This window comes from Seriola lalandi, unplaced genomic scaffold (genome assembly GCF_002814215.2).
Source record: "Seriola lalandi dorsalis isolate HSWRI2012SDOR001 ecotype SW California unplaced genomic scaffold, Sedor1 jcf7180002054795, whole genome shotgun sequence".
NCBI lineage: Eukaryota > Metazoa > Chordata > Actinopteri > Carangiformes > Carangidae > Seriola > Seriola lalandi.
This window is the reverse complement of record NW_019525348.1, coordinates 4,189,729-4,205,840: the sequence shown is the minus strand read 5'-3', so window position 1 is coordinate 4,205,840 and position 16,112 is coordinate 4,189,729. Positions and strand designations below refer to the sequence as shown.

Genomic DNA, 16,112 nt, shown 5'->3' with positions numbered 1-16,112 from the left:
GACCCCCAGTAGAACAGGGGTAGGAACACACACACAACTGGGCAGTTGCTGATTCTGATTGCGGCTTATTCTTACCCACATCTTATTCAGACTGAAGCCTGGTGATAGAGGAGTGCTGATGTCTGGTTTGAGTTGAGATGAGACTTCAAATGAAACTGTCTGAGTCACAGTCCTCGCTGCAGTTGGCCCCGGTTCGAGTCCCGCATCGGACGGCCTTTACTGCATGTCATTCCCCCTCTCTGCCTCCCCATTTCCTGTCTCTCTCCACTATCCTGTCCAATAAAGGCACAAAAGCCCAAAAAAATATACTTTAAAAAAAAAAGAAACTGTCTGAGTCAGAAAAGGCTTGAAATTGTCTTTGAAATTGTAACTGTAAATTCATAATCACAAAAACTATTCAGCAGGACTTACAACTGCTCAGAGGTCTGCAGTGGAAAACCAACTTGTAGAGAGGAATGTGTGAATGAATCAATGTAAAGCAGAGCAGAGCTGAAAAAGAGCATTCAGGCTGTGGTGACTTTCCTTTGATCAAAAATGTAAAAAAAAAAAAAAAACTAATCATTTAAACCTTGCTCCCATTCTCTCTTTTCTCTTTTCGTCCCACAGCTTTTAGAGTTTGACAAAGAGCTGTCCATGTTCAAGGATCGGCTGCATGAACTGGAGATCTCTTTCCCACCCAGGTATGGAGCCATGTTACATCACACACAACGTTTTCATACAACACCTTCACATTCACACTACAAACTTCTTCAACCCTACACTAGTCTCAGATGTCCTGTAATGATATGTTTGTTGGTCTGTCTTTCCACCACTTGCTCCTGCCTGAAATATTCCAACTACTGTTAAATGGAATGCTATGAAATTTGGTTTTCAAGAATTCATAGAGGTTTTTTATAGTTTATTTATCCAGAAATTATTTTCTTAAATCATAAAAACATACTTAATCCTTCAGTTTATCTGAAATCAATCATTCGAATTTGAGTTTCAGTAAACTTGAAGATACATGGTTTTCACTGGACAGTGACAAAATGACAATGAAATGACATAAATAGAATAAACCCTGAGCTTGAACACACAGAGAACCATCACATGTTGGTAAATTCAGTGATTTTTCTTACCAGATCTTGGCCATAAGGAGTCATTATTAATATGTAAAACCAGAAGAAGTCAATCACCCCCTTATTGTCCAGAATGGTTTTCTGAAAGCTGCTGGATGTGTGTTTGATGGCTATCAGTTGTTAAGTATGATTGGATATGTTCCTAAACTGCTCCCATGTGTATCTGCGTATATGTGTGTTGTGTTTGTCACTGTGCGTTGGCTTTGGGCTGCATTGGTATTCTGCCTCAGTGGGACTTAGGGGAGATTGGAGCGGGTGGTCTCCTCTCCTCTTCCTCAAACAAATGCATTTGCAATTAGCCCTTTCAGAGGAGAGTGAGGGCAAACATGCGGCCGGCGCGGAAATATGTTTCGGGAGCAGCGCGTTAATGGTGCTTGACCTTTGCCGTTGGTTGTGACTCAATCAGTGCAGATAATGAAACGCTGTAATCAAACAATAATTACTTGATAAACTGCTCTAGTGGCAGGCGCAGGGTGGCGGGGGATTTTAGTGTGTGTGTGTGTGTGTGTTTGTGTGTGTGTGTCTGAGTGAGTGAGTGTGTGTGTGTGTGTGTGTGTGTGTGTGTGTGTGTCTGAGTGTGAGTGTGAGTGAGTGAGTGAGTGTGTGTCTGAGAGATTGCTTGAAATGCACAGAGCTATCAAAGCGTGTGTGTGTGCCGGTTTCAGACTGTGTGTGTGTGCTTACATGTGAAGCACCAAGTGTGAGAGCTGGAGACAGAGTGTGTGAGTGTGTGTGTCAAGGTTCTGCCAGTCCCTGTTTTTTAAATGACTCTGTGTCTTAATCAGGGACCCCATTTACATCACTTTGCATAAGTGACAGGTGGATTTATTGTCCTTTTACACTGGCTGACTTTTGCACCTATCCATATAATACTGAATCATCTCTCCACAGGGAGGAATGAATGTGCGGCTGTGGAAGAATACAAATGATTTCCACATACTTGAGGTGATGATGAATCAAATAGATGAAACCCGGGAGCAGCATATGAAATTTGATTTGATCTACTCTGTGTGTGCGTCATACCACATTGTCTGCCTTGTAATGGGAAGCAGTGGCCTAGTTAAACTTAAACAACCCCCTCCTCCCACTCACATACACACACCCTACACACACATACATACATATACTAGTACCCCTCCCCCTGTCAGGCCTGCCTTGTGCTCCTTGAGCAATCAAGCCTCAAGGATTGTTCTCCATCTCATAGCCTGCGCCGGACCGGCCCCTCGCCATCTGTGAGGTTATCACTCTTTTTAATGCAGGCCATCTGAACACACCCTCGCTGACACACACACTCATGTACACACACGGCTCACTTTTGTTCAAATCTATAAATCAATAGTCGTCACAAACATTTAATCTGCAAGTTAATTTCGTCTGTTGTCCAGCGCAGAGTAAGAAGTTGTCACAAAATGAGACATGCTGTCAAGGGTGGACGAAGGTGGATAACGGTGGATGTAGCAGCAGACACAATCCAGAAAATATTGTGTCTGCAGCTTTCTATTTTTTACCAGGTAACTACAGCTGAAGCATCCCTGGCCAGCAGCTCATTTCATTTTTGTGGAATGCACATCCACTTCTGGCAGACATACATCTCTGTCCCTGTACATAGCCACATGAATTCTTCCCTCGGCGTTGCTGCAGAGGCTCCAAGCTGTAAAATGCATATCTCTTTACTTTCAAGAAGGCGTCTGTCAAAGTTGGCCATGACAAGTCTAAGCACTTGGGCACTGGGGTGAGGAATTTGCCCAGGCCTTGTCACAGTTGGACCTGGAGCCAGTCGGCTGCTGCGCTCTGATTGGCTGCGGTATGACTTATACGCATACATGTTGGGTTAAGAGTTTTCATGGCTAGTGTTCTGGGAGAGAATGGATAAGTCTATTAATCAGAAACCAATCATTTATTTAGACACAGTTTCTCCATCAGGCGTAATGTATGAGACTCCAACCAGCCATTATGTCATTATCTTTGCATAGGCTACAGCACTGACTGAAAATAATGGTAAGTTTTACTATACATTATGGTACTTTTGATTTCATATTTGAAATGGCATAACAAAGGTAATATCCCCTAAAACATACTAAGGCACCAGTAACTTATTCATGTATTTTGATTGATTTAGGGGAAAGCTTTTAGTACTCCTCTGATCTGATTTCTTTGCCCTTTTTTTTGCACAAGATCGATGCAAAAATTGAATCGGGACCCCGGCTTCAGGAGGAAATGCAGTGGACAATGAGGGAGCAGTGGAAGAATGTATACTGCCTGTAACGTGGTTACTGGGAATGGGCTTTGAGGGAGATTTTGAGTGACATCAGAGTAGCGGTACAACTCCATCAATGGACAAATCATGAGTGATTTCAGGGCAGGGAGATGGTGTGGAAGGTGTGCAGCGTTTGTAGGAGGAAAAAGCTGTGAGTAGAGAAAGAAGGAGGAGGAGAGTAAAAGATGGCCTCTGTCCCATGTCTGTGTTTGTGAAGGAGGAGGAGAGGAGCCAAGATGTGGGTACTAGTGAGATACAGCTTGTGTCACTAGAGGCAGTACAGGTTGCTGTTTCTGCATGTTCACAGATGTGTAGATGTGGATCTTTGGAAGTGCAACTTAACATGGAAATAAGAGTTTCTTAGCCAGATATACCCTATGTAGACTCTTGTGGCTACATGGATACATGGACATTTATAGAGGAGTTGACCTGTCCTGTAAATTTTAAACGTTTGTTCTGCCAACAACCTACAAAATATAAATTTTGGGAATTTGCTAGCAAAGTGCAAATATTCGTATCTCTCTGGCTTCTATTTATTCCATCACGTAGACGAACCTCTCTTTAAGCACATATAGAACGATGGGAAGGTGTCAGACCTAACAGGATGGCTCCAGTCCCCAAGTGTCTGTGTTTGTCAAGTCTAGACTTGGAGAGAAGCAGGGGACTAGAGTAAGGCCCAGAGGTCAGGAGGTGAGGCCAGGGAGGAGGCAGAAACATAAACAGAAGCACCCTGGAACCATCCTTGGCACATTAGCTTACATTTTCCTGAGCTGCAGGTCTATGAGGACAAGCCAGTAAGTGACTTGTCTGCTGGGAAACTCTACAACATTCACAGGTTCATGAAAGAGGAAGGGGGAGGAAGAATGACTTTACCCCTCAGGTGAGAGAAGATTTTGGTTAAGTGGCACAAATGGCTACCTGCCAGCTGCCCAGTAACTGCTAATAAGTGCATATGAGTGAATTTTCAGAGCAGTGGAGAATTCCTCAAGGCTCTTTCAGAGCTCATAGGAAGTGCTCACACAGATGGCTCTGCTGTGTTCTGTGAACAACACTCTTCACACAACACCCCTGAACTCTGAAGCCCTGTACGAGTGATGTCACCCCCTCTCCATGTGCATTTCACTGTGAATACATTAGTCCTATAGCCCTGTTGTTTGCATCCTATATGAAGGAGGCTTCTTGTTCTCTGCACTGTGAACAGTCATGCTATAGTGGGGCAGAGCAGCGTGACTCCGTTTAAGGAGCCTCACAGATGTAGTTTAACCACCATAGCGCCGTGCCTGAGCCACTGTAAGCGTGTGGCTGGCATTGGCTCGCTGCAGCCACAGGATCCAGCGCTACAGGCCGATCTGCTGAACAGAAACATTGTTTTACAACCATCAGCGCATCCATCATTCTAACTACTAGAGAGCCTGTGAAAATGATGAGGGCCCATTGTGGTGATAATAGCTGAAGATTGTCCGCTGTCGTGTGTCATTGCCTCTTGTCTGAGATCATGCCAGTGAGAGGGAGGCTTTGTTAAAACTATCTCACATGGAGAGAATGGAATGGATGCCATCTGTGTCTTCTTGTCTTCATTTAGAGCAGCTAAAGGCAGAACATGTCATAGCTGAACCCCAGCAGGCTGCGAGCCATGAGCTATTGATGGCATTTCACTCTGTTTGTACTGCACTATGCCAATGTTGTGCCTGCGAGCCTCCCAGCTCTACAAACTGAAGCAAACATTCAGCTTTATTGATAGCATTTGGCTGATCTTTTTGAATCTGTGTATGTGTGTGTGTCTGTGTGTGTGTTTTGCCAAGCCTCCCCTGACAACGGCAAACAAACATAGCTGTAGAGGCAGCGAGTCGTTTGAAACCCACAGTTTCTGACTTTTTAGCCAATGCCAGCCCACCACTGGCCCCTCCGACGTCCCATGATGCACCCTTGACCTCATGTCACTGATCCTATGACTCTTATCTGTAGCTTCAAGCCTTGCTTGTGTTTCCAAGTTTATGTTGCCCTCATTAAATACTGAGCAAGTGAATAGCCCACTGTTTGGCCTGTCACTTATTTGTCATTATGTAGAACACAGTAATAGCTTTTGATGTAGGAGATAGGAGGATGTGGGACAGGAAAGTCCGGTCTGGAGCAATCCCTTCCAGCCCTGAGTGATGCAGGTTGGTAGTCTGGCCCACCAGCAAAATCTTAAAACACATTTTATTATATCTTTTTATTGTTTGTTGTTTTAATGTTTTAATGTTATTCAAATAAAGTGTGTGCAGATGCAGTAGCTTGTATAGCACAGCAACATACGTCACAACAGCCTTTCCGTCGGCTGGGTGAGGCTGGGTGACACACTATAGGTAGGGCCTGTGCTCACCTCACCAGTTTTTACTGTCGCAAGATAAACAAGCTGACACCGGCCGGAACACAGTTGAGTAATGTGTCAGCGGCCAAGTCAAACATTAAACCCCAAACCAAGCATGAATGAATGAGCTCTCGATGGGTGCTGGAGGCTCTCGATATGCGACTGTACACACATGTATCATCTGAGATGTGGTCAGCAACACAAGAGAATGGAGGAACAAGCAGGAACACAGCATCAACTTCACACAAGAGGCTGTAAAAGACTGTAAACACTAATGAACAAGACAAAGACATGTGACACAAATATTTCCGTTATCAGACCAGCAGCTCTGTCAATGTCATGATTAATACTGATGAGAGTCAGAAACTTTTCTCTTGTAACTTCTACACTTTTGTAGCATATAGGCTCATAATGTATTGTAAAAACCATCAGTTGTGAGCAGCCTCTCCATTTCCTTTGTGCATGTGAACAATTTGAACAAATCACACTCAAAACCAGCTTAGAATTAGTTTCATTATTACATTGCATCATTAGTAGGACTTGTTTAATTACTAAATATTGATAGATTTTTAGGTTGACGAAAAATACACATCTGTATTTTATTTATAGTGTATATGAATTTCATAGATTTAGAGAACTTTTAGTAAAAAATTCAAAAATCTCAGCTCTGGTGCATGAATGAAGTACAGGGAGTGAAATGTACATGTAATTCACAATTGCTTGCAAGAAACCTTCAACAGAACTGAATCTGTAACAGAACACATTTGGTTCAAAAACATCCCAGTCAGGACAAAGTGGTAATATGTCAGCCATTGTACCGGTGATTGTGTGACTGTCACTAAATTATTCTATCTTCCAGACAAATAGACCCTCTATTCTCACAGGCACACCTGTTCCTTAGCTTGAACCAACTAAACGCTGCATTTTGTGATCATTTGTGTTCACTTCCTTTTATTTTACACCCCTCAGGAAGCAGGGTATGTGGCTGTTTGCATGTTCACTTTGTACGCATACTATGTGCGTGTGTATGTGTGGATACCTTGAAGTGCAGCTCCCCCTCCTTCACAGATACACAATTGTTGGAGTTATCAGCTTGGCCCATTAATTAGTGTAATTAGTCTTGCTGTGGGCAATAACGGTCTGATATGAGCTGACGGCCTCCAGCCCACACACCCTCTCGGACCGTTTACCTTCCCCGATAAGTTTGTGAGCTCTCTAATCGGACACATTAATCATTTTGGCCCCGGCGCGCCATTCAACTGTTTGCTGTTGCATTAAGACTTGTTATCTCTATTGGAGCCAACGGAGGGTGCGGTAAAACAGACAGGGGAACAACCTATACCTGCACACACAGGGCCACAGAATGGCCCTTTAATGGCCACGTTGAGTATTTTTAATCAGCTTTAACAATGGCCAGTTGTCATCAAAAATGACTGAACGATAGCAGAGTTTTGTTGCTGAAGTGCTTGAGGAAGTTAGCTATCAGGCGGGAGTTCATTGTTTGAAGGAGGTGAGGGGGAAAACTTGATTTTCTCTCAATCTCTTTAACACCAAAATGACCCCAGCTTGTTAGTCAATAAAGCTATAACAGGGTCCCTGATTGGAGGATGGTTCACAGGCTGTTTAAGGACAGTCCCTCAGGAAGCATACAGGCCACCCTGAAGTAGAGCAGCTCCACAAGCCCTTTGAAGACTTTGCTCTTTTTCACCCTCACTTTGCCTCTTTCTGTCTGATCCATCTTTATCCCCTCTCTTCTGCCTCCCTGTCTATCTCTGTGTCACTCATCCTATTCTTCATGCTGTCTTTTATCCCAGGATCACTTTGATTAGCATACCAAAACCCCATGCATTTCCCCCATGGTTTAAGTGCTATTAATGCTAATTGGAGGCAGGGAACTTCTCTAAGTAGCTCTCTGCAGGTCTATTTGTACACCTGGTGGGGGGCTGTGTGTGTGTGTGTGTGTGTGTGTGTGTGTGTGTGTGTGTGTGTGTGTGTGTGTGTGTGTGTTTGTGTGTTTGTGTGGTGTGCTGATGAGGCTCCTTCATGCCCTAGCCTTAACCCCATACACATAGCCTGCTGAAAACATACTCTCACAAAATACATGTTCATTATTCATAAAAATGGTCACAGTGTCAGCACATATATCTGTTTCTGTGAGTGTATGTGATCTGAATGATTTCATTGTGGTGCAGAACAGTATCACTGTATCTTTTTAGGACCTGTACTGAAATGATACAGTGATTCTTTGCACAGTGATACACTCGACACTTTCCACAAAAAAAAAAAAAAAAGCAAAAAACTAGCCAGGTTTATGATGACCAATCCCAATAAAATCTGTTTAGTTTGTGTTCATAATGAATATTTACTTTATTCTGTTAGTTTATCAGACATTAATGCTTATTGATCAATAGAAAAAGAGAACCAGCCAGAGTTGGTCTAAGAGGGGTAACTTTCATCTCTTGTCCCTGGACATATTTTATATGTTAAAAAAGCACCTTAATATAGAACAAAAATACATACAAAAATAATTTAAATTTAGCACTTTGAAATCCATTGGATTTCTAATAAAACGACTGACAATGTGAGTTCGTCTTTGGATCCATGACAGTCAAGAGACCTATAATATCATAAAACCTTAATGGTGTGCTTTGTAATTTTTAGGCATTCTAGCAGCATGGCTGTGAGATTGGTAATACTGGTCTGTCAGATGATTGGTCCAGACTGAAGAATCTCAGCAACTATTAGATGATTAGCATGAAATTTTGTAATCACTCTGATGACTCCCTGGTTCTAAATCTCCTGCTCAGATGAATCATGCAGCATTGTTGTGTTGAGCTGTTACACTGAGCACTGAACACTCATAGATACTTCTACAACCCAATGCTAACTGCCCCATTAGTCAAGATTTTTGGATGACATTATCTTCTGGACTTGTAAGAAGAAACTCGTATGAGAACTACTAGTAGTAGTATCAGTACTGGTTGCAGCAGCAGAAGCAGTAAAACCAGGCACATAGTAATTCGAATGCACACACATACATATAAAGCAACCACAACCAAATGCTTATTAAACATATTCTGCCTTAGCACAAAGTCCAATTAAGCTCTCAGAGCCTGGTGCGTGTGATGAATCGAAGGCCCAGTTTATGTGTTTATTTTATCATTAGGATATCACCGTCCTCAGTGAAGATGCACTTTGTGTTATGCTACAGTTAGCACGCGTGGCACTGAAGGAGCAAATTGGATTGGTATTACAGTATGTAAGCCCGCTCTTACATCCTGATGAGCGCCGACAAACAAATTGGATTGGTGGCGTGTAAATCTGAAGCACTTTGATGAGCCGAAGGGGCAAATTGAATTCTCAACAATGTAAATCTGTATCAGCTCAATGGCTCCCCGCCCGACTGCAGCCCTGCCGCTGCTTAAATCATGCAATTGTTCCCTGCTGTTCCAAGACACAATCTCTCTTGGCCATTTGCCGCGGCACCTAATCTGTTTTTGATGACCGTGTAGGGATGTAGCTATACATATGGGCAACTGAATCTCCCTCTGGCCCACTCCGCTTAAATCGCTCTCATTCTGTCTTTTTTTATTTTCCCTCTCTCTTTCTCTCTCTCTCTCACAAACACACACTCACAACCTGTACAGTTGGCAGAGAAAGATTGCTTTGATTGAGCCATCCATGTGTGTTGATTCAGGAGATTACTCAGATGATTGGTCATACTAATGGACCTCCTGTTTTCTCAGGAAAACATTTTGATCTCTGTCTCTGAGATAAGGCGGATGACGTGACGTCTCATATTTATTACTCTTCTGCAGCCCTGTTGATTCACATGCATCATATTTATTGCTTTCCTTATTGGCTTTCCTTTAGTGTCTTGTTCTCTTTGCAGTACTGTACTGGAATATAAAGTTCCTTATTACCTGGATACTATTTAAATGTTTATAAATGATTGTAAATATTTGACGTGAGTTTATATTTTTGTATTAATTGATTGTGTTTTGCTTGTGTCTTTCCAGCTATCCGTATAGTGAAGACAGCAATCAGGGGAAGCAGTACATGAACACCAGATGCCCTGCCTGGTGTGACCGAATCCTCATGTCTTCCTCTGCCAGAGACCTGGTCTTAAAGGTGAGCCTCAACCTGCTACTGTTGGTTTTGTTCAGGGATTTTTGGTTGTTTTTAAAAGTCAGATTCTTTCATGTTTTGACCTAAACGTCACCGCTCCTCCCGCAACTAAAACACTGGGTCTTTATTAATGGCTCACTCATGATTTCTACAACTCCATCATCCTTGATCCACATTACCCTCCCCTCCTCTGCGCTTCACAGATGGAAGGATGAAGTGTCTGTGCATATTAATTTGGAGCGCTAAGCCATGGGTCCACCCAGACAGTATCTATATCCCTGCACTTATAGAGTTCCGGTGGGCCCCATCTTCTTCATAAAACCACAGATCTGTCTCCTTCCTCAGAGATTCGAACCCTGCCGGACCGACGCTCGGCTTCAAATCCATGTCAGCACCGTAAACTCCAGCCAATCTGCCACCTCTCCCCCTTCCTCCCACCTCCTCCTCCTGCAGCCTGTGCTGTAGTCTGTTCACTCTTTTGACTGACTCACTACTTTGTTTGTTGGATTAGAGATCCAGAGATGCAAAGTTTTCCCATATTTTTTTTTCATGAGATCTCACCTCTTGATTTTGAAATCAGGCTGCCATGACAACCAGAAATCAGTTTGTTAGTGTTTTAGATCCCTAACACTGGGTTCTTAGTCAGTAAGCTCAACTTTGAGTCCTGAGTGTTTGCAGGCTTTCATCTGTTAATGTGTGTGAAAGTGTATTGTACAGTAGCACTCCGCAGCAGGGGGCTGCTCAGGAAGTTTGGCTTTCTTTTGTCTGCCACAAATGAGAAATTCCTTCCTGATCTTTCTTCTTTTCTGACTGAAGCATCTCAAGGACCAGAACAATAACTCTGACCACTGTGTTACAGTAAGCTGTAGAGCATTTTAAAATGATAACAGTTCGTTTCACCCATTTAATTTGTCAGAATTATGACAAAAGTGATACACACACACATACACAGCTGGGTTGTTGTTTGCTTTTCTTCCCCTCAAGCACCGGCTAATTGCTTGTAATGCAGGGACAGAGTGGAACAGTTAGTGTGGTCGCAGATTGGCTGATGATTCACTGAGCACACGCTCTCCGGCTCTGAGCATTACAGATTGTTGAGACATGGGCCCGTAAACAGCCCAGCGTGTGGCGTCATCTATCATGGCACGGTCGGTTAACTCGCCATCATGTTATTTTCTGCTTGCCGAGCCCTAACACGCCAAAGGTTGCCCGCTGGCCGTGCGGCGCGGCACCAGCTCCGGGAGCGCCGGTAATGAATGTTTAGCCGAGCGAGCGCTCCCTCTCTGCTGGAGGGCCCCGGGTAATTTGTTTATCTGTCTAAAGATTATGCAGCCCGAAAATCCACAATTTTATGCTGCCTTTGTAAATTATCAAGTCTGTGTTTGATGAATGTATCTCGGGCTGTGGGAGGCAGCAGCTCGGAGACCGGCTGCCAGACAAATAGAGAGGTGGCAGTGCGTGGCCCGCTAGCAAAGGTAGTGAGGTGGAGGCACACCGCGTGCTGACCCCGCTCCACCGCAGGATTGGTCTGAAGTTAATTTGGATTTCGCTTTATGGTTCATTCTCAGGCTCTCTGTCTTTTTCCGTCTGAAGCGCCAGCGCAGCTCACCGAGACACAACTGGTAGCACTCAGCAGTCCCTCTCTCTCTCCCTCTCTCTCTCTGTCTCTCTCTCTCTCCCTCTCTCCCTCTGTGAGTGTGTGTGTGTGTGTGTGTGTGTGTGCGTGCGTGCGCGCGCGGGGGTTGGGGCGGCTGTTTAAAAAGTCTTTAGTTCAACCAGACAAGTGTGATTTATTCTCCAGTCTGCAGATTCATGTGTGAGTGGGTAACAGCTTCTTTGTGAGCAGAAAGTGATATTGAAACACGATTCTCTCAGATGGGCTCTTAGATTACACAAGGAGTGAATCTGGTCCAGAGGCAAATGTCCACTTTGTAAATCACTCCTGCTTTTAATTTCTCTTCACTGCACAAGTTTCAAAGTTAAAACTGTGCAGAGTTTCTGAAGGTGCATTCAGTTCAGTGGATAATTTTGTTTGTGTTTTTCATAAATCAAATGCTGTGCTTTAATTTGAAGGAATTCAACAAAACAGATTTATGATATTTGTGTTGTTTCCTGGGTTTCTCTTAAATAAACGAATCTAGCATCATAAAATCTTGCAAATATAAGGGATAAAAATATGTTTTTGATGTAATACGTGTGTATGTATTTAAGAAAGCTTTCACTACTTAACAGGTACAGTTGGTGTTCATTTTAAATGTGTTCCCCTCACTATATATACTTAGTTCAGAGTCAGAGAATGAATATTAACCAGAAATCCCGATTGCACTGGTGACATAATGACAATCTCACTGGCAGCTCAATAAGCTGTGCTTTGTGTCATTTTTAACTTCAACAATGGCCCTGAAATACATTTTTGAACCTTGGATTTATTTAGCGCCTCCAGGTGACTTTTATTTTGAAAGGTACAACATAATCCTGCTAATTGTGTTTAATGAAGCCAGTACATTGATTGCTCATCCATGAATGTGTCATAAAACATGATAAAAGCCTGTAATGACTGCACTGTGTAAACACAAACACAGTGCTGCTGACTCTGCATCCTGTGTGTATTTACTGTGTAACAGCAGCAGTGTGGAGCGGCCCCATCACATCATGAATACAACTACTGTTCATCACCTTTACATCACAAACGTTTTGGTTTTGTGTCTCTGCAGCCTGAAAATGAAGAGAAGTCTATAGTCTATGATAACATTGGGCCCAATGTCTGCATGGGGGACCACAAGGTAACACCGGGGGCTCTGCCCACATCTTCACTTTGTGTAATTGTGTCGTGCTGTTGTGAATAAAGTGTGATTCTGTGAATCTGAAGAGGGCAGACTACTCCCAACACATCTGCATCTCATTTGGAGAATCAACTATTTGTACTGTACATCTGGATGTTAACATATTGCAACTACATGAGACTGATAATGTTATTAAAGATTAGAGGACATGGTTTAGTTATACTGTACTGAGGCTCACCTGCACTGATTTTATTGCAATATTTATTAATAGATATCTCATTATTGTAGTGCTTATTCCCCTTAAGTGTAAAGTTTTAGTTTTCGATAATGTAAATGCAGTTTAAGATGTTTTAAGAGATGGACCGAAGAACATTTTGAAGCATGAACCATCTGTCTGATCAAGATTTAAAGAAAGATGTCATAAGTGAAGTTACAAATATTTTCAATCTAAAGTGACAAAATTTCACCCACCAGCAGCTTTATTCCAAAAATGTCTCTATCTGCCCTAAAAATGCTAAACAGTCGACTCTTAACTTAAAGCTGTTTGTATTTTCAGGAAGAAGCTTTAAAAAGTAAGAGAGGGGTCATTGCTGCTGAGGGGAGTGTTTTTTCTTTTTGACTGTATAGAAAGTGTTTAACACTGTTTCCTCAGTCGCTGCCGTGTCAGACAGAAGGCTACGCTAAAAGAGAGGCGCCTTAACTCAGGTCTTTCATCATTACTTAGTGTGATATAGACAGTGGTGTGTGTGTGTGAGATGACCCGAGCACACTGACAGATACTGCAGCAGCCCTCACTTCCAAACCACACACTGCTGCTAAAATCACAGCTAGCTATGTTTAAAAAATGTCCGATGTAGTTAGCACACGGGCCCAAAAACGCACAGCCCTGATATGTGAGTTTAACCTGTGTGTCATAGGTGCTCAGAGAGGGAAAGAGTGAACACTTGTCCCACAAAGCACTAACAGTCTTCAGCTCGTTGTCTCTAACGGTGGTTTGTCTCTGTCCCCCCACCAGCCTGTCTTCCTGTCCTTCCGAATAACAGCGGGGGCAGGTAAACCTAATGCAAATAAGCACAAGTGTTGTGTGGTGCAGTGATGTCGTGGTAAATATTAATTTTTCTTTATTATAATTATTCCCATTGTTGCTGTTGTTTGCTTTGATTTGCGTGATTTTTCATTACTTTGCACAAATTTTTCTGAAGAGTTTTATTCCAGAATAAAACATCATCAGTGGAAAAATGTTGCACAGTTGCTTAAAATGCTCCAGTCATTTTAAGACATTTACTGAACAACTAGAGCTGCATCTCATATTTTAACATAGAAGAGAGAGGAGTGGCCATCAGGGCATTTTATTTTTCTTTGATTGAAATGTCTGCTTGATATTTAGGAATAAAACTTCTCCTTTTTTTCCTCCGCAGGGAAGTGTTGCCAAAGGGGGGAGAACATATTTCGTGAAGCGCCTCTGTGAGAACACCGGAGAAACAAACAGGACACCAACACACACACACACACACACACACACACACACACACACACACACACACACACACACAAACACACACAGACATACACGCACACGCACGCACACACACACACACACACACTTAATACACTTGCACACATACTTTGCACAAGCGTACACTGAAGAACCTAGACAAACTTTTTTCAGCAGTGCTGACCAGTCGCAGTTGTCCTGACACCTCATTCATATGAAAACCCAGCCAGTTTCTCTCCATAAAACACTTGTTGAGATGTGGACGAGCACCCGAGGGCCCGGCTCCAGACAAGACACACATCGCTGACCTCACCGTTGCCATGCAACCCCATTCCCCAGAGAAGAAAAGGAAGGACGGACGACTCTTTTCCATGCCACAGCCTTGTTGCCAAAACTCTAATTGAAATCAGTTCTACTACATACTTTTAGACACCGTACTCGCCATTTTTAGGTATGCCTCTATGTATAGAAGCTACTTTCCATACAGTATGTAAGGTGTTTTAAAAAAAGAAAAGTGCAATGCAAAAAAAGTTGTATATCTATATTGTTAGATTTATTTGTACATTGGACAGTATAACATAGAGTTGTTGATGGTTTTAGTGCCGTTCTCTTTTCTGACCAAACGTTGTGGTCCCTTTGTTGGAATAGATAGAATCTTTTCAGTTTATTTCAACAATTTATATATATATATATATTTTTTGTTTTGTTTTTGAGTTGTTGTTGTTGTTGTTGTGTGCACAACACACTGCCATGCCTGACACATCAGTTGAGTCTCATTTTATATACTGTACTTTTTAAAGAGATAATTTATAATTCTTACCAAAATGTTTATGCTGAAGTGCGGAGACGAAGCGACTGTTTGGGTGTTCCCGCAGCAACTGTGACCTTTGAGTCGTCAGTACAAGAGGAGAAACAGAGAAAACTCTTCAGTGATTTATTGCCTATCCAAGAATGTTTTAAGCAGTGCCATAGACCATGCAAGTATATAAGATAATGTTTCATATATAGCACTCTCACATTATTATTCTTACTCTAACTTATTTCTATAATATTATGGTTCTGAATGTGATATTTTAGATAGGCTTGGGTATCCTTAAAATGTAAACTTTTTTGTCTATTTTTGTTACTGCATTATGGTGCCAAGTATCCTACACAGAAATGAAGTGTGTAAGAGTTATAAAATACTTAAGTCAGATGGTAAAGGTGTTGATTGTGACATGTAAAAAAAAAAGAGAAACTCTAAATGCGGGGAAAGAGCAGGAAGACGTGCTTTTTATTTGTTTTGTATGTAGCCTTCAGCAGCCGTCACTGCAAATAATTTGAGCATTACAGGGGCGATTGGAGACGCCAGCGTTTCTTTTTATCGATTTCATTTACTACACTACAGATTTCAGACTGTGTGAAGCTGTCAGATTGATCCTCCGTGATTTTTTTTTTTTTTTTTTCATCTAAATCACCGCAAGTAGAAATGATTTTGTGCCTGCTGCAGAATTTATGTTGTCTTGTGTGATTTGGTTTGTAGGCAAAAAGTTAAAAAAAAAAGAAAAAACCCTGCTTGTTTTTGTTCCTGCTGGTCATTGTGAGTATACTGTAGGAGTATAAGCCGCAGTTTTTCTTCACTCCATCTTATAAAAGCAGATAGAGATTTTATTCTACCCCTTTTGGACGACCTGGCCTCTACTGTAGGTGATGCAGTTCTCAAGCAATAAAAACCATTAGAGCTCAACGGCTGTTTGTCCTCATTACCTCTCATTTTTACCTCTTAGCTGCACAATAACAGCTCCTAATGAAAAGGTCTTCATCAGTTCGCCACCCACATCATCATCTGTGCATTATTAGTGGATTATTTCAGCAGTGTTATAGAGTGATGGACCTCATCAATAAGGATGACAATTACACTTTTCCTCTCTTGGTTTTCCTTCAGGGGGCTGCTCTGTCACAGTTTCGGGCCTCAAACAAAAATAATATTCCTATGGGATTA

General features: G+C 42.3%; 1 protein-coding gene across 2 annotated transcripts in view; it reads left to right on the top strand.

The window, feature by feature from the left end:
• The window catches only part of inpp5a (inositol polyphosphate-5-phosphatase A), a 137,713-nt gene extending 121,856 nt beyond the window's left edge, over positions 1-15,857 (top strand). Inside the window, exons 12-16 of one of the 2 annotated variants that reach the window (XM_023425875.2) lie at positions 607-680; positions 9,745-9,856; positions 12,568-12,636; positions 13,652-13,688; positions 14,055-15,857. In XM_023425875.2, the coding sequence (XP_023281643.1) occupies positions 607-680; positions 9,745-9,856; positions 12,568-12,636; positions 13,652-13,688; positions 14,055-14,104 (342 nt within the window). In that variant the 3' untranslated portion in view covers positions 14,105-15,857. Of the gene's footprint in view, positions 1-606; positions 681-9,744; positions 9,857-12,567; positions 12,637-13,651; positions 13,740-14,054 lie in introns of both variants that reach the window. The other variant, XM_023425876.2, reaches the window with a different exon arrangement.
• The last annotated feature ends 255 nt before the right edge of the window (positions 15,858-16,112 follow it).